This window comes from Medicago sativa, chromosome 2 (genome assembly GCF_051527215.1).
Source record: "Medicago sativa cultivar Bolivia chromosome 2, Bolivia_mono, whole genome shotgun sequence".
NCBI lineage: Eukaryota > Viridiplantae > Streptophyta > Magnoliopsida > Fabales > Fabaceae > Medicago > Medicago sativa.
Window position 1 is genome coordinate 6072556 of NC_140750.1, and position 26717 is coordinate 6099272.

The 26717-nt window shown below is 32.6% G+C and overlaps 1 protein-coding gene and 1 long non-coding RNA gene across 22 annotated transcripts; both read right to left on the reverse strand.

Annotated features, from left to right (window-relative positions):
* Positions 1-3011: 3011 nt before the first annotated feature.
* On the reverse strand, positions 3012-6082 carry LOC146943951 (dolichol-phosphate mannose synthase subunit 2-like). 3 transcript variants are annotated; one of them, XM_085742283.1, is made up of 4 exons: positions 5942-6082; positions 3647-3746; positions 3446-3559; positions 3012-3360 (listed from the first exon to the last, which is right to left on the reverse strand). In XM_085742283.1, the coding sequence occupies exons 3-4, from the start codon at positions 3533-3535 to the stop codon at positions 3208-3210; spliced, it is 243 nt and encodes an 80-aa protein (XP_085598409.1). In that variant the 5' UTR covers positions 3536-3559; positions 3647-3746; positions 5942-6082; the 3' UTR covers positions 3012-3207. The 3 variants fall into 3 exon arrangements, with proteins under 3 accessions (XP_085598409.1, XP_085598408.1, XP_085598410.1); XM_085742282.1 differs by lacking the exon at positions 3647-3746 and having other exon boundaries at positions 5942-6080; XM_085742284.1 differs by lacking the exon at positions 3647-3746 and having other exon boundaries at positions 3446-3555; positions 5938-6070.
* A 7083-nt stretch (positions 6083-13165) lies between these two features.
* On the reverse strand, positions 13166-18764 carry LOC146943952 (uncharacterized). 19 transcript variants are annotated; one of them, XR_015025769.1, is made up of 16 exons: positions 18607-18759; positions 18418-18522; positions 18076-18116; positions 17898-17966; positions 17697-17784; positions 17423-17532; positions 17038-17141; positions 16855-16920; positions 16680-16753; positions 16554-16594; positions 16413-16467; positions 16091-16146; positions 15846-15947; positions 13918-14222; positions 13765-13824; positions 13166-13433 (listed from the first exon to the last, which is right to left on the reverse strand). It is a non-coding gene; the product is annotated as an uncharacterized LOC146943952 (long non-coding RNA). The 19 variants fall into 19 exon arrangements; XR_015025779.1 differs by having other exon boundaries at positions 16091-16193; XR_015025775.1 differs by having other exon boundaries at positions 16091-16189; positions 17038-17208.
* Between the last annotated feature and the right edge of the window lie 7953 nt (positions 18765-26717).

Sequence of the window (26717 nt, forward strand, 5' to 3'; positions counted from 1 at the left end):
TGTATAAGAAGTTTATTGTAAATGCAAGAGAGACTCTTATTATTTATTTTTTGGGTGGTGTTCAGGATTCGAACCTTAAACTTTGCATATATTATGCATTATCCTTAAAAACTGAGCTAAACTCACGGTGACAGAGAAACTCTTATTATTATGAAAATCATTTTGGTGGTTAAAATAAGAGCAACAAAATAAGATAAAACTATAAGTTCATGTTAACAAATCTCATAAGAACACTTATTAAGGAATAAAAAAAAAGTAGATTTTGAATTGAAAAGTGTATTTTTAAACTCTTAAAAGGTTAAATCCACAAATTTTAAAATATTTTTATACTTTGATTACTTAACAAGTACTTTTAGAAACTTATTAGATTTTTATAAAATATTATGAAACAAATATATTATATTATGAGAGACTTATAATATTAAGAATAAGCTCAATTAAGATCCTTAAAAAAAAACTCAGTTAAGTAAAGGTTCATAAAAATATCTTGAAATTCGTTTAGTTCCTATAAAATAATTCACTTTTTAGTCTTGTGACAAAAAATGTTGAGAAAAAAATTTCAAAAGACTAACAATACCAATAATTTTTTTTTTTACAATTATTAAAAAGTGAGATTTTATTTTAAGGACCAAAAGCAAAATTCTAAAAATTTATAGAAATTATATATATTTTTTTTAAAGAATTATAGGGACTATATTCATATTCTTATTTTTGTTTTGACAAAGGAACTATATTCTTAAGGGTTATGTCAACTTGTGCCCTAAAAACACATGTTAAGATTTTTATAAAGAACAAATATTTATTAAGAAACATTAAATTTCAATCTAGTGAAAAATAAATTAACACAATTTACGATGTATAATTTCTATCTTTGAAACTTCAACTTGTGTCTTAAGGATACAAGTTACTACCTCCGTCCCGGTATAATTGACCTACTTTAGTTTTTCACACAGATTAAGAAAAGTGTATAAATAAAGGGGAAAGTGGAATATATTGTATTGGTAATGATAAAAGTAGTATTATTTAGTGTTATATTGTATTGGGAATGATGAAAGTTGTATTGAAAATTGAAATGGGTCAGTTATTTTGGGACAATTTTTTTTAGAAAATGGGTCAGTTATTCCGGGACGGAGGGAGTAGCATTTTCCTATTCTTAATTATTCCCTCCGGTACTATTTATAAGAAACATTTGACTTTTTTCGTTCATTGTATTAATGATGTATTTTAGTCTATATTTTATACAAAATACATTAATTACTCAATGAATCTAAAAAATCAATTTTTTCTAATAAATAGGACCGGAGGGAGTAACTCTAATATTATACAAAAAAATAATAATTAATTAGTATTTGATAATTTGAAGTTGGACGCCCCTGCCGGCTGCGTATAGAGCGTTGCTTGACAAACACGTTGAAAGAAGGCAATCCTACCAGCAGATTATGTGGGCCTATAGCCCCCTTACACCAATTCCTACAGGATTTTAGATTACTTAATTAATTAGCAACGTGAAAAGTAGGTTATTTAATTTGTAGTATATCAGTTAAGCGTCCGTTTGGTTCAGCTTTGAATATAATTGATTCTGAGAGAATTGATTCTGAGAGAATTGATTTATGTTTGGATACAATTATGTAGAATTGATTAAACAAAATGATTTATGTTTGGATGCAATTATGTAGAATTGCTTTTGAATGTATAATTACTAAAATAGACATAGCTAAAGGAGAATTGATAAAGAATGAGAATTGATAAAGGGCAATAAAGTAAAATAACGTGTTGTAATAATAAAATATACAAACCTATACACGTTCAAGGAGAATTGATTCTAGAAAAGCTAGAAGCTAGAATTTGTAGCTTCATGGAGAATTGCTTTTGGAGGACAAAAGCAATTCTGAAAAGCTGAACCAAACACGTTGTTTTTGGCTAGAATTGCTTTTGGCATTGTAGAGAATTGATTTTGGGCTAGAATTGCTTCTCAGAAGCCAAACCAAACAGGCCCTAAGTAAACACTTGCCTCCAGAAGTATCCTAACTTCTTCCATACATGTAATAAACAAGAATTATTGCCCGGAGTCTGCACACACTGACGAGCCATTTTCTTAGACTTTTAGACGATAATTATGTGTAAACGTCACAGTCAGTTACATAAGTATTGCAACCAATAGTAGTGGTGGAACTTATTCATTTACGTTTATCTAAAATTGTAATCGAGTAAGTCAAAATCGTGGACAAGTACGACTGCTATTTTTAAACAAGTATTAAACAAATATATGCCCGTTCATTTAATCCAATTAACAATATACTTAAAGAAGTTGGAGTATTTTGTTAGCTAGGGTAAATAATTAATAACATGTGGGCTGAAACCAAGTTTTATTAGCTTGCATACACTGAGCTCTAATGGAGTATAAACATTCTTATGCAAGGGGTAGCACTTGGTGCAAAGAAATTAGACATTCAAACCACAACCCTCTACTTCTCAATTGCAGCAACTCAGTCTCGTCAAGAGAAGGGAGGCCTTTTCATTTTCAAGTTGCATGATATATGCACGAGGAATACTCCTACTTGGTTTAGAATATCCATAGAAAAGGCCAAACAAATATCCCACTCATGAGTTTATCACCTTTAACAACTATGTTTTGACAACATATTTACCATCAAATAAAGATTCAACAAAATGTTGTATCGGACGAAAGATCTTCTCAAGAAATATGAAGACACTCTTTTCAAAACATATGGAATAATACTACGTTCCAAGTAAAACAGGGAATGAAAAAAACACAGTATTTTGATTTCACTTTAAAAGGTGATACCAAGGAGAATTCAATAAGCAAAATGTTTGGTACTGTTATATGTGAGATTTAGATCCTCTCCTTTTCACCCTCATGTAAGGAGCCAAGGCGACACAAACAATTTTGATGAACCTTACACACAAACAAAATTTAGTAAACAATTCTTTGTGTCTCTATTTGTGTCTCTATCTCTCTTATAACAAGAATGAGAAAATGAGAGGAAACGGAGAGGAACCAAATCCCTGTTGTGTGCTGTAGATGCTACATTAAGGACAAAAAATCTCCCCGCCAGCTACAAAAACGAGGTAATGTGGTAGCCAATTCATGACACTAGGGTCATATTCATGTATAAAATGCTAGAGAAAACACATTGTTGTTTCAAAACATCAAAATAAATTGTGCAACAAAAAATACAACATACATTATGCCTTCTTCTTCTTGGATTTCAGCATCACGAACCCAATAAATATGCATAAGAGGCAAATAAGAGCAACACCAGCAGAAACAGGGATTAATATGGCATATTCTTGGGGCAAGAAATACTTGTGTACGAAATGATCATCATCTACAAAGGGCTGAAAGAGCACAGTACAATAAACTTATTAGGAAGTTCAAATAAGGTAGCCATAATACATTTAAAATGCTTGGCATGTTACTAACCAGGATGATAACCCAAAACGTATAATAAGTGAATATCGATAAGCTTATAAAGGACAATAGAAATCCAACTGCTCTGTCTGCTAATTCCATTTTGATTCCTATTGTTTTTGCTTCCTGTTGACAACAAAAATACACAGATGACTGTTAGCATTCACAATATTAGAAAGTAGAAACAAATTCAACAAAATATTGGTAGCATACTTGGCACCAGTATATTTTTAAAGTCTGCAGTGAGCTGAAAGGAATTCAAAATCTCACGAGTTGTTGGATGTAAAAAATGTTCGAGCGATGCAAAACTTTACTGATAAGGACATGAAAAACACTTGATTATAGCAAGAAAAGGGAATGTTACAAAATTTAAAACAATTAGCAATTAAATAATATATATACTTCATATTTATTATTCAAAAAAGGAAATTAAAATATAACCTTCCTTATAAAAAATTACATCAAATTGATGAATGCAAATGTGAAGTAAATCTTCAGAAGTTTTATCAGAAATGCAGCTTGAATAAAAACCATAAAATAGGTTTTGACAGAAGAGAGAGAGAGAGAGAGAGACACCAAATTGACAGTGTTTAAATGGTTTAATTTAACAAAGAAAACTAAACCGGACTAACAAGAAACCAGTTCAGTCGAACCAAACTTAACCAGTTTTGGTACTATAACGCCCCGTATAATTTTCTAGAATATTATATAGAATATTACAACTTGATACTGGATAATTAAAACAAAAGAGTCGAATTACATGGGAAATTAACTGCCTTAAGCATAATTGCAAGGTTCACATTAATAATAGTTCTTCAGTTTACAAAATTGAATAAATAAAAGTAGTCTTCAAGTCTACTCTTCAAGATGCCAAACTTTAAATGCGCAACAGCTTTTAGCTGTCTAAAAATCAAAAGAATGGGGGTGAGACCTACTTGTCTCAGTGAGTTTCCTACTAAAACCATGAAGTCAGTCACCAACTGTATATCATTTTCCTGAATAATTGGTACTATACTCAATACTATCCCCTTTACTTTACTAATCATATTGCCATTGATTAGTCAAATAATAATCACTATTAAACATAAAGTACGATATGTGACAAATAAGTTCTTAAATGACAGTAAAGGTGGATAGCATAATTTAGTCTTAGTTATTTTTAGCTGTGATGTGAATACTATTGATCGTGAGGGTACTCAACAGTATCCACCTGCCGGTAAAGCGTTAGATATAATAAACAATACTTTACGGGAACTGCCTCGCAATTTATTATTAACCGTAGTCAACGGTTTAAGTACACTTTAATAAGATAGGTACTTAAACCATCAAACTTAAATATATCATTATTCTCAATGATATCTGACTGAATAAACATACTTAAGAAACTGGGCATTTAACCGTCGGTTAAAAAACCATTGTACCTGCCATGACCAATATATTGATTTGAATTTACAAGTCAACAACATATTCCAATTTCAACAATGATTTCCGGTAATATAATTCATCCTTAAAACCACTTGTTTTCCCCATATACTAAACAGAACATAAGTAGTACGCATGAAACTGAACCCAATTAAGGAGAAAAGAATCATCCCCATTGGTAGAAGCTTCAGCATGTAAGGCTTTTATGGAAATATTAGCTATTTGGTCTTATGTGTGATACAAAGAAAAAGCTTGTACCAATTTTGTAATGAGGTGGGAACCAAAGTCAAAATACTTGAAATGTTAATAGAGTGAAAGATAAGGAACTAGAATCATAGATGATTGATTATCATTTATCACATGAACTCATAGTGAAGCAAGTGGTGAACATTACTAAAATGAGGATTGAGGAACCAAGGATGGACCAATTTGATTACAAACGTGAGTAACATAGAGATGAAAAATGATAAAGTAGATGATCATTCCAATTGATCTCTATTATAAAGAAACATCAGCAGTAGGAAAACGCAACAGTTTCAAGATGGAGAAACATCATGAGCAAGGTCGGGAACCAGAGAAATATAAAAGATTCAAGGCTAAGAAGCGAATGACTCCAACATTGTTTATCTAATTCATGAGTTAAGCTAACATATATAAGGGTATTATCTCAACATTATTTCCTAAACAACAATGTCAGCCCATTTATTAAAATTAAGGGGGCGAAACTAATAACTTAAGTAATAATTATCAACTCATGCTCAGCCAATTCATGAATTAAACTAATTTAACATAAGAATTCCCGTTAATATCTAATTTTATCATACTAATCACAATATCTAGTAATCTCTGTCTTCTTCAAAGCTTCTTTGCACCCTAACAAGTCCAGCTTATAACAACCCAACATCTATCGAATTCTACATGCAAATATCTTATTACTCAATTTGATTGAAAGGTGAATTTGGGTAAAAGGGTTTGGACGAAAAAAAAAAAACATAATTCAACTGTAAAATGAGATTCGATGGACGTATTTCAATACAAACTAATCGAGGAAATAATAGGAAAGGAAAATGTGCACATGTTACTTACCGTTCACGAAGGAAGACGATGAACTCCGGCGGCTTTTTCCGGCGAACTTTTGCTTTATACGATCGGTTGAGAAGGTCACTGTTAGTTGTCTACAATCAAACTTATGTTTCTGAATCCCGATCAATCAAGGGTAAATTAGTAGTTTCGCTATTTGAGTTTAATTTTTCTTATTTTTTTTTTTTAAGGAAGATGAGTTTAATTTTTCTAGAATTTCTTTTTAATTTTATCACGTTTATATAATTCGAACCCAAAAAAACATGGTTTAAGTTATTATTATAATATAATATGGGATCAGTCTATATGTATAAGCAAGTATTTCCCCATTTTTGCGGTTACAAATTTGATCAATAATAGTTTGTCAAAAAAAAAAAATGATTAATAATAGGCTAAATTACAGCGATGGTCGTTTAAGTTTGAGGTTTGTAATAAATTAGTCATTTAAGTTACTTGGTCACACGTAACTTTTTTATGTTTGTAAACATTTTCGATTTATTTCATATGTCGCATCATCGTTTTTGTAATGTTTGGTTAACATAATGACTAAATTGAAAACGTTTATAAACTTAAATGACTTATGTGTGACGAAAATAACTTAAAAGATCTATCTATTACAAACCTCAAACTTAAAGGACTTATGTGTGACCAAAATAACGTAAAGAATCAATTTGTTGCAAACCTCAAGGTTAAAGGACCATGATGTAATCTTAATCTTAATATATATACAGTTAAAACTCTATAAATTAATAATGTTAGGACCGGAGAAATTTATTAATTTAGAGAGTTATTAATTTATCGATAAATTAATAATTATTAATTTAAAGAGTTTTTAAATAATTATACTGTACATATCAAACAAAAAGGCAAATTAGTTTATGCCTCTTAGAATTACGTTGCAGCGAACCTTCGGACTCAACGTAAATTAGTAACTACTGTGTTCATATGCATTGGAAATCAATAATGACTTTTGAAGTACAGTAAATGTAAATAAGAGGAACAAATGTGTTCAATGTATTCTTAATATATTTTTTTTTTTCAGTTTCTATGAATTATTAATTTATGATTTTCTTGGGACCGAAAATTATAAAGGGATCTCCCAAAAAATTATTATCTTATTATTTTATCGAGTTTTTCAATTTTTTACATTGGCCCAAGTTGGGACCGGACAAATTTATTATTTTAGAGAGTTTATTAATTTACCGAGTATTAAATTAAAGAGTTTCTACTGTATATAAATGTTAGACAGTCTGACCTAACCCTAATCCCGCCCTTTTTGGCGGATCTGAATATTTTTTATGAAAAAAAAGGTTTTTCAAAGATTCGAACCGGGTACCTCTTGGCTACACTTTACAACTCTCCCCACTAAGTCACTTCCTTTTTGATTGAAATATTATTGCTTCCAAAATTGATATACCACAGTACTAAAACATTTTTTTAAAGACGCAAACGCCCTAACGGTTCCTTTTCTCATAACAATTTCTTTTCATTTTTAATGGTTCCTTTATTGATGGCAGTATTTTATTATTATTATTATTATTATTATTATTTTTGTTGTTGTTATTATTTTCTGTCGTTTACCACATAAAAGTTCCTTTTCATATTTCTGCTTATTTCAGTTACCACATAAAAGTTCATTTTCCTTTTCATTTTTATAGTATTAATGGCCCTTGCGGTTAGGATCAGTTTCTTGGTGTATGCTTACTACGTGTTACGATATTAAAGTTGTATTTTTAAAATTGTTGATAATTTGACTGATTCCGATGATAATTTTGTCAGCCTCTTTGTTTCTCATATATTATTACTTGAAGTTATTTATTCTGACTTTTTATTTGCAAAAATCACTACACTAGATTATAACATTACTTTGATTTCTCCCTCTGACTTTTCAAAAATGTTTACTATTTTCAATTTGTTTATTTTAGTTGTTCTTTTAACATGAATGTAATCAAATTGAAGATTGAGAAAAAAGAAATTCAAGAACACAACCTGGTAATATTATTTGGTAAGAAAATAAATTTAATAATTTAAATTAGTGTAATCTTTACATTTTTTGTTGTTGTTTTTTGCAGTCGTTTCATAGGATAGTATTGAATGTACAATCAATATAATATTTATATACAAAACCCGTGCATCGCACGGGTTAGAGTCTAGTTTAACCTTAATAATAATAAAATTGATCATTTGACTAGTCCTATAGGTTTGAAAGTACCTAAATGCGTCATCTTTGCAAATGATATCATGGTCTTTTGGAAAGGAAGTTCAAAGACGATTGATGACATGTCGTCATGTTTTATTTTTAACATGTTTTTCAGTTATTTTTAGTTAGATTAAGACGATTGATGACATGTCGTCATGTTTTATTTTTAACATGTTTTTCAGTTATTTTTAGTTAGATTTAATCCAAAATAGAGAAGTATTAGAATAATTGTCTATAGTTTTCAAGACATTTGTGATGCTACATATAAACAAATATTCTTTTGGTGGTGGTTGGGGTTTGAACTCTGGACCTTGCATATTACCATGCGTTGTCCCTACTAACTGAGTTAAGCTCACGAGGACACATATAGACAATTATTCTAATACTTCTCAAAATAATTAAAACTAACTGAAAATTAATAATGTTCAACATATAAAAGAAACTTATTCACATATTTGGTATCATGCGAAAGAATAATGTTAACAACAAATTTTTGACAAATACTGTTCGACTCACTTTTTTTTAGGTTAAAATCCATATAAACCTCTAATATTTTGAAACCGTGAGTAAGTTTATTTAAGATGACATAATTTAATGAGACCCATATAATTTTTGAACAATAAAAGAAAATATGTAAAAAAAATATGCTAATGTGTTTTTTTTATATAAGCTTGTGTTGTTGTGTGTCAGTGTAATAAAAATGTGTGTTAAAGTTATAAAAGAAAATATGTAAAAAAAATATGCTAATGTGTTTTTTTTATATAAGCTTGTGTTGTTGTGTGTCAGTGTAATAAAAATGTGTGTTAAAGTTATATTTTTTTGGGAAAATTAATGTTTTTTTTTTCTGTGGTGGTCAGGGTTTGAACCTTGGACCTTTGCATTTTTTATGCATTGTCTATACCAACTGAGCTAAGCTCACGATGACAAATTAATGTTTTTTTAAGGGTCTTGTTAACCGGTGCCCCCAGGGGCACTGGTTAAGTAATCTATAAATAGAATTTTCTGTCTTGGAAATATAAACTGTCACTTTTTATTAAGTAATACTCTCTCCGTTTCAAAATGAGTGTCGTTTTAGGTGTTTACACACATATTAAGAAATGCAATGATTAAAAGAAAAAGAATTGTTATTTTAACAAATTATCCTTATTAACTATTGGTTAGTTTTAAAAGTAATACTTTGGAAGTAGTGTGCTAAGTATTAATTGGAGGGTACAATTGAAAAGAAAAAATTATTATTGCATTGGAAATTGAAAGTGACATTCATTTTGAAACAATTTTTTTTTTTGCTAAAGCCACACTCATTTTGAAACGGAGGGAGTAGTAATTACATTACTTTTTAATAAAAACTTATTTCATTTGGTGTTTAACCAATGTCCCGGGAGTAGGGCTGAGCAACGGTCGGCTTCGGGCGGGTTCGGCCCGAAAATCAACCACCGAATGCAAACCGATGCTCACAAATAATCACCCAATTCCGTCCGTATTGAGCAACGGGTTCTGCGGGTGACGGTTTTCGCGGTCAACGGTTCCGGCGGTCGGGTTTCGACGGATTGCAACTTTTACAGTTTGAAAGATCTCTCTTGTAGTCTTTCACTCTCTCCCTCTTGCTCCGCCGCATGCCTGAGTTTCAACCTCCACCAGAAGAGGTATGAGTGGAAGAGGAGAGAGAAAACTTGAGTTTATGGTTGCAATCTTGTGTCTCTGCTTTTTTTTTACAAGAGGATAGTGAACTGAAGAGAGGTTTGAGTCAGTTCGACGATGACGGCAGTGAGAGATCTCAGATCTATGTTTGAGATGCTGAGAGAAGTGGAACGATGAGAGAGAGATTGAGGTTGTTACAGCTACTGGTTTGTTACTGCTGAGAGAAGTGGATCTCAGATCTTTGAATTGTTATTGATGCTGGTTGTTTCGGTCGGATATGGGTATATCGGTTTTGGATTTGCAAAAACCGGTCCCGACCGTATGAACTCACACGGACCCAATTTTTCCAATTTCTTTACTCGAAGCCCGTTTCTCCCCGACCCGTATTAACCGCGGTTTACACGGATAGTTAGGTTTCCAGGCGGGTTCGGACTACATGCTCAGCCCTACCCGGGAGCACTCGTTAACGTTCTCCTTTTTTAATAGTGTAAGTTTGTGTTGTTGTGTGTGTGTGTTTTTTTTTCTTTTTTCTGAAAGAAGTGTTGTTATTAGGCATGACAATAAAACCTATACCCATGGTTAGCCACCCGAACCAAACCTAATTTGACGGGTTTTCCCCGTTTTGACTGGGTTTGGGTATGGGTTTGGGTTTTCCCCGATTTCAAAACACGGGTATGGGACGGGTAACGGGTATATAGGTACCCACCCTGAACCCATACCCAAACCCGTCCTGAATGCATAAAACTATTTTATGTTGATATGTCATGTTATTTTATTTGATAATTGTCGTGTTATAAAAACTACCATTGATATTTAAAGGAGCAACTAAATCAATCGGTCTAACAAATGTTAAAGTGAACATATTGTTGGATAATGCATTACAATATTTCTCTAGGGGTTGCAAAAAATCTTCTTTTTTTATTAAAAAAATTTATTCAATACGGGGACGGGGATGGGGCGGGGATACCCAAACCCGTTGGGGACGGGGATGGGGTTCAATTTCCCATCCCCGTTGGGTATGGGTAGGGTAACGGGTAAGTATATAAGAATCGGGTATGGGGAATGTAAAACTCGTCACCACCCCGCCCCATTGCCATGCCTAGTTGTTGTGCGTTAGAAAGCGTGTTCTTTCAATTCCTTTTATATGAAATGAATTAATACATTTAATTTTTTTTTTTTATTTCTCCTGTAGAAATGAAGTATTATCAATGTGGTTAAACGTAAGCGCCAATAGTCGTTGGTATTCCCTACCATGATCAAGATTGAAGAATGCACGATGTACCTCCTGGTATAGTACACTTCAATTTTCAACTTTATGCATCATGTTAATATCGCGTCCTTGTCATGTCATGATGAACATCAGTTGAATTATTTAATCACTGTCGTATTTGGTTGTTGACTAGGCCACAAACGAAGGTGCAAACAAGGTTTTGTACCCTATCAATTGCGTCCTTTTTATTTTACTACATGCTATACTTTATAAAATGTCTAAAGAAAGTTACTTTATAAAAGATGAGTTTTTTACGGATAACTAGTTACAAACCCGTGCTTCGCACGGGGGTTAGCTACTTTTTTGACAAAATATTATATCTGACAGATAGATTGCAAAATGACAGATAATTATAAACCATAACTCAATATTTTCATGCACTTGTTGGATAATTAGTACTACTAACTGCGTCTTGAAATATAATAAATAATTTTCCCTTCTAAATATGATTCCATAATACAATAGTACAACAAAATTATATGTATTTTTTTAAAAAAATTACTCTAAAGGAGAGATGTTCAAATTATGGAACATTGCCATTCTTCGTAAATTTGAGAACGAAGGTCGTATAAAATACCAAATACCAAATATACACTTTCTCACCACTATTTTAAAATTAGCCTCATATTTTGCAATGCACCGCAAGTTTCGTTCATCTTACACTTTCTACGAATAAAAATCTTCTGTTGATAATTGAGATTGAGAGTTGGAAATCAGTTTATAATTTTTGGCAAAAGTAAAGAGTATAATTATGGGTGGTAGAGCACAAAATTTCAGTAAAAATATAAAAATAATATTCGAAATATGAAGTAAATTAAGAGAACATTAGTTAGCAATGTAGAATGAGGGAAATTTGATGAAGCAGCTTCACGCAGCAACATGCTCTTCAAGGGGCCAAAACTATGATGAGACTTTCAAATTAACATGATATGAATGTCCACGGTGTGTGAACTTACAGGATTGTCTACGGTGTGTGAACTTACAGGATTAATGCATGCCGAATCATTCACAAATTGGAGTGCATAGCTGTAGAAAAATATTCATTCATCATTAGTATACTTCAAATAAAATAAGGATCAATCTAAATATGTGCTAATTATAAGAATGTGGTTGTAGTAACTTACCATACTTAATATCAGACACACTCATAGGTACACTGCCATCTAGTTGATGCCAACCTCGTCATATCTAGAGAAAAAAAAATATGTTGCGTTTGCAGTAGTAGTAGAAAGCCAAACTAAACAAAGAAGAGAGACTTCTCATTGTATACAATATTAGGCATAATACTTCATTATTTATCACATATTCCATTGCCTCATAGACGCATATGCAATAAATACGAAGCGACATTTATTAAATTTATCAAACCTATAGAGAACTGCAATGCTATACACCCCGACATCAAATTTCACGAATCCTTCCCGAAAAATCTGCACCATTAGATCTTCCCTGGCACAATAAAAGAAGCGGTTGGCAAAAATTCATGAATGGGTCCCATCTAAAAAGCTTTCTTATATTTTCTCTCTGACTTTTGCCATTTGCCGCTTCATCAGTACAAAAGATTTCCATCCATTCATCCTTATCCTTCTATTTTGCTTGCACCTACCAAAACAATCAACATGCAAATTGAAGCAACATCTCTAATTCATCCTTATCCAGTACAACTCCAGGTCGAGCTCCAATTCAAAACAACATGAAATCCAAAGTTAAGTTGAAAATGATAAAACATCTCTGTCAAAATTGAAGAATTGATTTATATGATGTAGCTTTCAAGTTTGATCTTTGAAGCAATGCAAATTAAGAGGAACTGAGGAAGTAAACTTCATCTCATCCTTGAACCGAGTCAAACTCGGAGACTCGGCACCTTTCGAAATGCAAGTTTTCTGGCTTTTGCCCTTTGTAACCTTATTCGCGTTTTTTCCCGAAATAATGTGTCGGGACATTTAGCATTTTTCTATAGAGAATTACACCAGAATTAACAGTCACAGGCTCCAATATAATTCATAAATTGCTTTGGATTTATTTTAGTTTATCAACACATCTCATTATGAAAGGCTCATGTACAAAATGCAACCCACCATATTAGCCATTGAATGACAGAAAGTTACATGACAAATTATAATAGAAACCCTCAACTTAGAAACCCTCAATTTCGTAAGGAACAAAATTTCGAACATTCAACGCACAATAAGCAACAATCCAAACATTGGCACTTTGTACAGTAAACATGAAAATAGTTATAAATATCGCCGAGCCAATGCAGTTTTATGCTATGCAAAGGATCTTAATTAAGTTTTCTACAAATGAATAGATATAAACTTGAAAATATTCTTCGTGTACTCCATCCTTATCTGTTAGCAGCCGCTGATTGGTATGGCTTCAATAGCTACCTGAAGTGTAAAGCAAGACATTCAAGATTAATATGACCATGACCATATCTCTGGTAGAACAATACTAAGCTGAAAAGAACTGTCTATTGTTGCTATAAGGAGTTTAAAAAAAATCTGCAAATCACAGAGTTTTTTCAGTTCCTTTCCCTTAAAGGAAGTATTATTGTCTTTCCATATTACAATGCCAAATAACAGATTGTTATACTACCATAATGTTTTCATATATAATTCAGATTAACAAAATAAGTTTCGAAATAAATATCCAATAAAAAATTTAATATCGGTTAAAATGGTTGAACAGAATAAAAAGAATCTGTCAGAAATATAGAACCTGAACTGAGCAGTTTCAACCCCGGCCATGGCAAGATAAAAGAGAACCAAAAGTGTAAACCTATTAAAGAAAATGGATCAATTAAAACTTAAAAGTAATAGACTTTTTAGATTCCAATAAAACTAAACTCAAAACTAAGAAGCTAAATAGTACATGACAACAACATAGGATGAACTCTTTTAAGTATTAATCCACTGTCCTGTCCCAAGTCAACATCATAAACCAAAAATTGCGCAAAAACAAACAAACATGGAATATACAAATTGCAGAATTTAATGTGTCTGATACTCTGGTTTATATATTTCACATATTATACTCTGGCCTAAACATCTTTTAAGTCATTGACCCATGATTTGATGGAAACCCATATCTCAAGTCCATCAATGGCCTTTGGAGAGTCCAACATGAGATGTTGAGTCCCAGTTGAGTTGTTCTCATCTTGGTCTGCAGCCATGCATCTGCAATATATCAAGTTTATTAGTATTTTACGATACATGCTAGTCATATCTAAATTCGATACTAAATTGAACCCAATCGACATGAATCTCTAATGTGTATCTATTCGGACACAATCTCATCATGATTCACGATTCATTATAATGAATTACTACCTAAATAGCTGATTACATTTTTTTTCAACTTTGAATAACCAACCACTTTTATTGGCAGTGTTACAATTCACCATAACTAAATCAAATCATGAAACCAAGGTATGATTCAAATTATCTTTGAAAACAATAAGTATAAGCAGAAACCTTTGTCCACTACAAAAATCATGAATGATTAACAGAACTAAAATCAATTAATAGAAGTAACAAAAATTAGTAATAAACATAGATTTACATTCAAAGGACTCAAGTTAGGTTGGTGGTCTCAACACTATTTTGTTCATATCAAACCAAATAACAGACCAGAATCAGCAAAAAAACAAACCAAAAAGGAAAATCAAACCTTTAAAATAATCAGAAAAAACATGCAACCAATATCAACACCGATCAAAAACAATTATTCAGAAAAACAAATCCCCTAACATGAAATCTATCGCCAAAATCGCAGAAACAGAGAAACAAAAGACTCAAAAAACGGAAAACAACTAAATTATAACATGCATGCTATTGAATTCATGAGAAAGTAGTGAAATCACCATTGATAAGCTAGAAAACGGAAGAAGAAATTGATGCATAAGCACATACCCCATTTGCATTTTTTTTAAAGGGAGAAATATTATTAACGCCACCCTCGCAAGACGCAAGGAATGGACGAAAGAAAAGTACAATAGGTGCCGCATATAGACGGTACACCCAACCCATAACAGAAGCAAAAGCTAAACCTCCAAACCCCCAAAATCCGACAGAAGCAAGTTATGTGCATGTAATTCAGTCAAATGAGTACCAAAATACACAACCATAGCTCAAACTAATCACAAACTAACCCAAACAACCGAAAAACCCTAAGACCTCCATAAACCACCCTCAAATACACCCAGAGTCCATAACAGAAAATGAAAAAGAAACAGCAGACACAGATGCTGCCCCTCAGCAGCTATACAGACACAACAACACAACAGGTCCACGGTCACAGCAGCAGAGAAAAACAGCTGCTGCTAATTGGAAACCAAAAGCAGCCCCCCTCTCCCTTATGCCAGACAACCTCCAAACAGTTAAACCAACAGCAAAAGACATTCCCTAGGGCACCAACACCATTAGTAAAACAGACGCAGAGGCATAAAGATTATATCCAAAGACCATCGCCACGACAAAACGTTGATATCATCCACAATTTAGTCGAGATCCGGGTTGTGGCTATTAAACACTCTATTATTCCTAGCAAGTCACAACATCCACATCCCTTGAAATTATTAAACAGAAGCTGATATTATTCCCTTGATCTCAGCTTGGAAAAGAAAAAAGCAAACAAACATGCACAACATTAAATAACCTATTATGCAAGTAACTGAAACAAACTATTCATATGAGCAAAGAAAAGCACACAATGAGTTTAGACAAAAATTATATACATTGTGTGTTTAGAATTTAATACATAGAGAAGGGATCCTATTTGTTTGGGTGTTTAGAATTTACCTCTTCACCACTCATCATCAATATACTTTGAACCATTATCATTTATCGAACTTCTACTCAAATTTTGAATTTAACTTTCAATTTCAAATCTTTGTTCTTCACCTGCACTTAGTAACAACAAAAGGGATTGTAAATGTCCCAATAAAATCAATCAATGTAAGATACAACAAAAGGGATTGTAAATGTCCCAATAAAATCAATCAATGTAAAGAAATAAATCTAAGACCAAAATTACATGTTCAAACCTTTGTGGCCAAAAAGCTATCTCATTCCATGAGTCATATCAAAGTAGATGAACTTGCTGCAGAATAAGTGTGACCAAAAGGATCTCAACTTTCCTTCTCCTTTCTCAAAGTTTACATTTCAAAATACAGGCAAATGGCAATCAATTAGCAATTTCTATACCTTGTGCATATCATGAATTTTATATATAATGAAATTTCGTATGATCAAAAAACTTTGTATATCATGAATTTTGGTGACATCACATGAGAAAGCCAACAAATTTCTAAAGTACTACCGTAGTGCAACACAGTTAACTTTATCAAGGGGCTAAAATGCTCATACCTGTAATAACTCTTCTCTCCACAAGCTCACGATATTCATCTTGTATTCTTTGTCTCTGCAACATAACATACACATTGATGAGAAGATAGACATAAACTTGGAAAAACAACTTCTAGTTTTAGATGTTTCAAAACAACATACCTGGAACTCTGTCAAGATCCCCGAACTTTTTAGTCAAGGAACTGCAATTTCAAGGAAAAGTAGATATTTAGCTTCTTAAATTGTTTTTATCAAGTATGCTAATAAACACATACACTATATATTTACTTTGTCATATTCGTTCTTGCTCCGTCAATACCGGTTCCCTTCTCACAGCCAGGCTTTTGTCTATTGTTTAGATTCTGCATAAAACATATCCCTGTTAACTATTTTTTATCCATATTTGAAATCTATATAACAAACTGAAATATGCTAAAACAGTATTCAGCTAGCATCACATTACTTTTCTGTTGATAGCTTCAATTTTTGCTTTGACCACATGTGCAATCTTTCCAACCTCATCAATATCCTTTTCCATCCAAGACAATTGTTATGATTCAGTAACCAGTACCAGTAAAATCTTATGAGCATTAAACAATTTGAAGTATCAACCAAAAGAATTACAGACATTGCCTTGTAACAATACCTTTCATGGCAAATGCTTTTGTAACAGCATTTGATTCCTCATTAGCTTCCTGCGAAAATTGCTATTGCTATATATCCAATTTTCTTATACTCCATGCGAAAATACTGAAACTTGAGTTGAACATCACAAAATTTGACATGCATACACTATTTTTTTCTCTTCATAATTACACTGCCATTCACATTGAAGTTAAAATTGATTGATTTTTCTAAAAAATATGATCATAATGCATCAGATTTAGCTACACAACTCACATCATCTTAATCAACAAATTAAAATATCTTTCAACACAGTCCAGATCACAATAATCAGAACTACGAACTATACAAATCAACTCAAACAATCATTCAGTTTCAAATGAAAAGCTTAACTAAAAAAAACTTACCATCGCTAAGGCACCAAGAGACTTGCGCTTCTTAAATACTTGCAGAAGAAGCTCATCGTTGACCATAAAAAATCCTTTGTATGCCATGAAAAACTTGAAAGAGTTGATACCTGAGATTAAGAAACATAGACGAACTACCTGAAATTAATTCCTCCAAACTCATTTAAATCACAACAATTCAAGATACAAAAAAAAAGGTAATAATTGATTGAAAACTATAGGATATGATATAAAGTATAAACATTTTTTTAACATATTCTTCCCCATAACTCACCTGCTTCAAATCCTCTTCATAATCTTCAATGTTGAAATTTATATCTGCCTCTACTCCTCTGAACTTAATTGCAGCTCTATCATATGCACTGAGTAGAAAAAACACCAAAAATTTATTATATACTAAATATATGTATGTATTTTTAACCATAAATAAAAGAATGAATGAAATTTTATATGAAATAAATTAATGATGACTCACCGAGCAGCTGCATGAACCAAAGAGTACTGATAACCCACGAAAAAATATTCTCAACATTAAAGGACAGACCTGAAACAAATTGATTTTCAGACCATTCATCATAAAACAATTACAACATCAATATTTTAACCCTACAATTTTTATATTCAATTTAAATATAAATTTACATAAAACATACCTTATGGGATGAAATTATCATAGATTAAAATCTAGAAGTGTCTTGAAAAAAAGAAAAAAAAACAAAAATCAGTAAACAACTTAAAAATAAAACTAATTAACTGAAAATTAAAAAAATTGTAGCTAAAGAAAAAAAGCTATTTGACAATACTGGCATAATTTTACCAGATCAGATACAAAGGAAAATGGTTGATATTAGACTGTAACAGAGACTACCATTCAGCACCATTCAGATCACATTCAACCATGTCCCTATGTATCTTCTTAAACAGACACTTTTCTTAAATCTTTCACAGACACCATCAAACAGAAATGATTTACAATCACTTGTACAAAAATTTACCTCCAATTCTTCTTGTTTCTTCCTCCAATTGCAAACCCAACCCCCATACTTTCAATTAAGCTTTCTTTGAATAAGGAGTAACACATGCAGCAACTTTAATTAACCCTTCATTAAGAAATTGAAATTGGGGCTGAAAAGGGTTAGGGTTTGGATGAAATTGAAATTGGGCTGATAGAAAGGGAAACTGACCTTAAAATTGAAGCTTGCCTTCTTCTCCAATTTCCCTTCTTCCTCCATCGGCTTCTTTTCCTTCTTCTCCTCTCCCTCCATTCTCTCGTTCTGTTTTTCTCTCTTTTTTCTTTTCTCCCTCCCTTCTCTCGTTCTGTTTTTCTTTCTTCTTTCTTTTCTCTATCAACACAACACCCATATATAATAGAAGGCACTTCCAATTACCAATTTACCATAATACCCTAAATAAGGGTAAAATGGTAATTTCCACGGACATGTATTTTCATATTTAGTTTAGTAGAAAAACACTAGTTGATGGGGGATCGGCTCGTTTATCACATAGTAATAATGATATTTGTATAATTAATAAGTGACAACCTTTATTTCCTAACTTTTTATCGATCAAAACAACAAAGTGATAAAGAAAAAGAGTAACAACATAATGTAAGTATGAAATAAAGTTGTTTAAAAATGGGTATAAAATGGTTGTACAAATATTGTTTATTTTTGATTATATTTGTATTTTTTTAAGATATAAACTATTAAAAAGACGCTATTAATTAGTAAATATTAACTCATAAGAAAATGAGAGTTGCAAAACGAGTATTTTTAATCCTGTGAACTTACAAGATATAAACGGTTGGGAAAGTTTATCGTGAATGCAAGAGACTCTTATTATTATGAAAATCAGTTTGGTGATTAAAATAAGAGAAACAAAATAAGATAAAATTATAGGGTCATGCTAACAAATCTCATAAGAACACTTGTGAAGGAAAAAAAAAAAAATTGTATTGAAATGTGTATTTAAGTTGAACTTTTAAAATGTTAAATCCACAAATTTCAAAATACTTTTATACTCTGACTATTTAACAAGTACTTTGATTACTTGACAAGTACTCTTAGAAACTTTGTAAAAAAAAATATGTAGTCTTAGAAACTTATTAGAATTTTACAAAATATTATGTAAAAAAATATATTATTTTTTAAAAACAAAATTCTAAATATTTATAAAAATTATCTATTTTTTAAAGAATTATAGGGATTATATTCTTAACTTTTTTTTACAAAGGGACTATCTTAATTAACTCTAATATTAAATAGCAGTATATTTGAAGTTGGACGTCCCTACCGGCTGCGCATAGTGGGTTGCTTGACAAACACGTTGAAAGAAGGCAATCCTACCAGCAGATTCCGTGGGCCTATAGTTCCCTTACACCACTTCCTACACGATTTCCGATTTGTTAAGTAATTAGCAACGTGAAAATTAGGTTTATTTAATTTGTAAGTACTTTTCATCCGTCCCACAGTAATACATGACACAGTTGACCTTATTACGCATGTCAATGTATAACTTTGAGCTTAAATATCTTGAATAATATATTAGAAAAAAATTATGAAAATTTGATATTTTGAAAATACTCATCGAGACGAATCTTGTAACAGCCTGATTTTTCGATAGATTTATTTTATTATTTATTTATGCGTGCTCGTATGTGATTATTTGCCTCTGTGTGTATTCTTGGTTGGGAATTGTAGAATTCGCGTTAGAGGGTATTTTAGTCATTTTGGACTTGAGGGTATTTCAGTCATTTTACAAATAAGGGTAATTTTGTAATTTGACGAGGACTATTTTTTAGTACTTAGTGAGAGTGGTTATTTTACTAAGTTACTAGAGAGAGTGTAGTAATTATTTTATTATCGGTAAGTGACCGTTAGTAATACATTTTACCGTTAAGTGAGTAGTAACACTTTGGGTTAGAATAGAAATGTGTTAGGCCCACTAAGGCATTGTGAGTTGAGCCCAATTAAGTAAAGCCTATTTAAACACTAGTGTTAGTAGAGAAATAGGGTTTTTACCAACATTTGTCATTTGGGAAGAGATAGAGACAAGAAAAGAGAAAGAGTTTGAAGGAGGAGAGCTAGAGAGAGCTAGAAGTCCAAGCTTTGGGAGCTAAAGTGAAGCCTTAGCTTGAGTTTGTGAAGAATTAAGGTAAGAGGGTTAGTCTTTACTCATAATCACTTAGTTGTAGCTTCTACCCTAATTTCCTCCATAAGGGCTTATTTGAATAATTGATTATTTGTGAAATTAATTGTGAAATTCGTGCTTATGTTGTGATGCAATGTTTGGGTATGTAAATTGGATGTTAATTGAGTGGTTGTTGATGAAATTGCAAGCTTAAATCATGTACAAATGTATGCTTTATGTTTTACCCAAAAATTGATGATATGAGATGTTGTTGTTGATGAATTGTGATGAATTCATGATTGGTTGTTGTTGTTGATGTTGTGAGGTGTTGTTGTTGATGTTAGAAACCTTGGGCAATCATAATCATTGAGTTGGCTATGAATTTGTGTTGTTCATGAAGTTTTCATAAAAATAGGTCAAATGATGATTTTTGTTGTAAGAATGTTTTGATGCAAGTTTTTCATGATTTTGAGTGTCTTTTCATGTTTAGAAATGTTTGGACAAACCTTGGGATCAAATTTGGGCATTGAGAAGTCAAAATTGGGGTTTTGGGGTGAAAATGGAGGTTTTTCCGAGACTGAACCGTCATAACTCGCCACCGCGCTCGCGAGGCGAGTTGGATGCGAGCAGCAGGGGCTCCCTGGAGCTTACTCGCAGTGGCGAGTTGCACAGGGCAGTACCCCCTGTTTCGCGTTCTTGCGTCTTTTTCCCTCGTCTCTGTTTTGATTTGGTTTTTGGTGTAAACATGAAGGTCCTAGATAATTTTGTTATCTTTCCAATGGCGTTGGTTTGACTTGAAAATGATTCTTGGATTTTAAGTTATGAGGAAGATGCTCTAAGGATGTCTTAGAGGAATTTTACGAAAACTCCGCATAACCACTTTTAAGCCAACCCAAACCTTATGGATTGTTTCCTACTTTCAAACTTGGGTTCTATAAGTTCAATTGTGGTTTTCAAACTGTGATGTGTTTGGTCTAACTTGTTTTGCTTAAGAAATGGGGAATTCTTGAAAAATGATAAGAGAGACGAACTTTGGGTTTTTCATGATTTCGTTGCATTTGGCCGGTGAAACGCCAAAGTATCCTCTACTGCACCCACACGTGGCCTAGAGGTATACTTAGTTGAGGCATTGAATCTTGTTTACTTGGTTTTGGTTCAATACTTCAATTATTTTGAATGAGATATCGATAGACGAACTTGGTTGAAAATGGTTCTTTTAAACCAATTACCTTATAAATCTTTCATGAATGACGTTATATGATTAATTGAGGATATATGAATGGTTGTTGAAGGATGAATATGATGTGTATCATAAATGTTGTATTATCTCACTTTGTTTGGTTTATGAGAAGTATGTGGGATTGTTGCGAGATATTGTGTAGTTAATAAGGATGTGTGTGATGATGACTCTTATGTGAATTATGATTGTTGAGTGTGTGGACATGTATACTTGATAATGCAATGTTGTTGAGATAGTCAATGTAATGGGAGGTGTACTTTTACATTATCGTTGTGATGTTAAAGTTGTGCATTATCGGGTCGTTGTTGTATGTCCATGCATCATATCATATTGAGTCATATGTTGAAATGTAAAAGGAGGTGTACTTTTACATAGTTGTTGTAAGAGGAGGTGTACTCTTACATGTAAGAGGAGGTGTACTCTTACATAGATGTGCAGTTGGCATCTAATGACTGTTGTTTCGGTACCGCATGCATGTATGTGTCGAGAATAGGCGCATTGCATATTGAAATGGAATCTTGATGTGATAGGTGAATGTTGTTTGTTGGTGATAAGTAAATGCTTGCTTGTAATATTTGGATTGGATGAATGAATGAATATTTGGAGGTTACTTATTTATGCAAGCTATTCGAAAATAGAACTGTCTTATCCATTTCAATTATTATTTATTGATTATGATTAATGTAATGCTAACCTCCATTGGTTTTGACCGCCTACCTGTCTGTATGGATGGCTAGACGTTGTGCAGGAGTAGTCCGCTTGCGGTGAGTGCTTGGATAGCTGGAGTTAGCCTCCGCTATCATTTTGGAGTTTAGTTTAGGGCTCTGATTAGGTCGAGTCGGTGTCCCTTTCTTTTGTTGGATTTTATCTATGTTGAGGTGTACTCATTGTTGAGACTTTGAAGGATTTTATGTTGATGTCGATGTTTGACCATGGCATATGTATTGTTTTGATTTTGGAGATGTATGATTATATCCGCTGTGACTGATGAGATATTATATATATATATATGCATGACTGTTGTTATTTTGTTTAGACGTAGCGTCTAATTCTTGAATATTTGCTATATTCGCATGTTTTATTGCTTTAATAGAGTTAGGGCGTTACAAATCTAACAACATCTTATATGATATTATTTATCTTTGTAGAGAAATTCTTGTGTAGGAACGAACCTAACATATCATTCTTACAAACAACAAATTAATTCATGACACATCATTGTTTTATTTTAAAATAATTTGAAAATAATTTAAGAAATGGAAAACAACTGCTCCTTCTCTCTCTCAACCATTATTTGCAGTTAGTATTCACCACCATCAATCATGATGAATCTTTCCTTGGCTTGCTTGCTCGTGTATAAACGATTTTCCTTTTGAAATTCATATGTTGAATAATTCATATGTCCAGTGAAGAGTTTAAATAATTCATATTTTCCTTAAATTTTGCGAAGAAAACATGAAATGGGAAGAAAGGGATATAAGGAAACAGACAAAGTAATCACCGTGTTTTACTTAGATAACATAATCTTTCATTTTTAAAAAATAACATAATCTTTCATTTTTAAAAAAAAAAAAAGATAACATCATCTTGGAAGTGGCCATTGTTGTTTTTCAACCATGAATGGTGGTGGAAGATATACTTTAGCAAGAGTAAACAAAGAAAGTTCCACCATGAATGGTGGTGGTGGTGGTGATGGAAGATCATGAACTAGTGGTGGTATGAAGAGAGGGAGAAAGCACTGGTTAATTTTTCATAATTATTTTAAAAGAAAAAAATGGAGTGTCATGTTTTAATTTGTTGTTTGTAAGAATGATATGTTAGGTTCGTTCCTACACAAGAATTTCTCATCTTTGTATATTAGTAGAAAAATACAGTCAAAGTAAGTTAGATCAAAATTGCACATTTTCAAATAGGTCATCTATTGCGGGACGGAGGGAGTATCAATAAAGTAAACACTTGCCTCCAGAAGCATCCTTAACTTCTTCCATACAGTACTTAAATTTAAACAAGATATTGCCTGGATTCTGCACACACTGATGAGCCATTTTCTTAGACTTTTACACGATAGTTATGTGTAAACGTCCCAGTCAATTACATAATTATTGCAACCATATAACTATTTATAATAGTGTTGGAACTTGGAACTGCTTCATTTGAGTTTATCTAAAATTGTAAACGAGCAAGTCAAATTGGTGGACAAGTACGATTGTCATTGTTAGACAAGTACTATATTTAAAGAAGTTTGGAGTATTTTGTTAGCCAAGGTGAATAATTTAATAACTAATGGTTATAATCAAGTTGGAGTAGTTAAGGAGCTTGAGTTAACTTTGGCAGACGATTCATACGCCTACGCAATACCCTAAATGCTCACTCTACATTTTTATTTTGCAATTCAGTTTCGCGCCCATACGTAGGTTCGTTGGATTGTCCGTGGTAGTGATTGTTTATGGTTTCTTCTTTTTATACCACTTATGTACTGAATCGTTGTATTACCCGTTACGGGTTGTGTTTTTGTGGTTTACTGGGTCAGGTACATGTCCCCCTAGTCTTGTACTTCCTGTGATATTTTTAATTTATTTTCTTTTTGGCTTAAAAAAAAAAATTACACGTTTGACTTGCAACTGAAACAATTTTTTTTTTATCCATCTTTACCTATGTAAACAAGAGAGTCTCATTGAAAGAAATAGTGAACATTTTAACAATATATAAGTAAAAGTATCCGTATATCTAATATTTTAAGGTTTTAAACAAGCATATGGTGTCTCATTTATTTATGTGATTGTTCATAACTTAACGGGAATGATCTTCCAAACATCTCTCATGACTTAACAAAACTCTAGATTATCATTGGCATTTTTAAAATAAATTTGGAGAACTAAGAAAAAAATGCATAGTTAACATTATTCCCGTCATTAAATATAGAATTTTGTTAAGTAAATCACATAAAGTTTAAAAAATTGTGTTAGTATTAAAATTCTTAGAATCTTTTTTCAAGTTTTTCATTAAGAGTGATAATTGATTTATCTTTTCGTCATAGTATTGATAGTTATAAGAAAATATGAAACCAAGTAAGAGTATTTTCAAAGAGATTTTATAAAGAATGAGAAAAATAAGAAAATATGAAACCAAGTAAGAGTATTTTCAAAGAGATTTTATAAAGAATGAGAAAAAAAATCTTCAACGAGGAATGGAGGTAATATCAATTTAAAAGAGTCATGCTACCTTCTTGCATAAAGTAGCCGTTTCTTTTTATATCCATCCCTTTCTTGGTTTATATACATAGTTTTTAACTTTTTATAGACAACAAGTTGGAAAAAGAAGTGTAATTAGTGGTTTTTTTTTTTTTACCGTGATTTAGGAGAAATCAAACATGGATCCAATCCAACACATAAGTTAACTTTATGTTAATACTATAAATAAACGGACTGCTCAAAAATGGTTGGCCAATCTACACTCGTTAAGCAGACTCCCCAACATTCTTTAATTTAACAAAAAAGAAGACATTCTTTATTTTAATCATCGAATGACATGAAATTTAGTTGCAATTTCTTTATGATGGTAATGGACGGATCTATAATTTCAACCCTCACCATAATAATGCTTTGATATCATGATACACGTGATCAACCATTGCATTGTACAATATACATTATTGTTATTTTGTCTTGAAATGAAAAGTAGGAGAGGGGACCATTGTTTCCATAACCCAACAAGCACAGCTCATTGATTTCAAAAGTTGTGTATAAATGGGACGTATGTAGATAAATCCTTGTAATTCAATTTTGTCTCATGTAGCTGTAGCTGCTCAACAGACATTCCTTAACTATGCAATAATGAATTACCAATTTATTTGGTGTCATCAATAAAAAAGAGAGACAAACTTTGGTGATTAATTAAAATCCTTAATTTGTATTGTAGCCTTTATACAAACAAGGTAAAGCTCACATATTCCATTTTAGAATTTATTTGCTGCAGTAACAAAATGCCAGGAACTGTGTACAAGCCGGATAAAATTATTCTCTCCTCTTAAGGATCAATAGTTTTTTTTAATCAGCAAATATTATTAAACGTCATCCCCGCAAGACGCGAGGTATGGACAAAACAAGATACAAATGGTGCCGCATATAGACGGTACACCATAATCCCCATACAAGCCCATGAAGATAACCCACCAAAACACATCACCACCTAAGACGGACACCTTAACAGAAACAAACACTGTAAACACAACATCCACCACCCATCGTCACTACTCACCCCCAAAGAACACCCCTCAAAATAAAACAGCCAGACTTCAACACCCAAGCTGAGCCACTATCGAAAAGCTCCTAACCGAATGAACATGCAGCTTCCACAACCTTTCGACCTCCGATCCACCGAAAGAGCACAAAAACAAAAGCCCAAAAACCAACTTGAGCCAAAGAGCTGACTCCCGATCTCGAATCAAACGTGATCGGCCCACCAGACTTTAGAACCAAATCAGCAAGCACCCCTAGCCCCCGGTACATCTGAGAACACCATATCAAGTCAAACTGGATTGCAGCTAGTCACCGACTCCCGGTCTCGAAGCAAAAGTAATCGGCCCACCGGAAACCAACACACAATAAGCAAGACAAACGACATGATAAGCGGTGGTGCAAACGACGAACACATCAAAAGAGGATCATCTCAACGGGCACGCACCCTCCAAAACTCCCTAAACACCTTAAATAACAAAAAAACACCAACAAGAGCTAGTGATGACGAACGTGGACCCGTGTATCGGAGGCTGCCTCCAATGAAAATCACCCCAACAAACACTCTCCTTCACACCTAAACAGTACCGCCACCCCCTTAAAAAGCTCTCGTCCGCAAAGCCGTTCTGACACCAAAACCGAGTCCCAAAAATCCACGACCACCCATCCAACAACATTAAAACAGACCAAC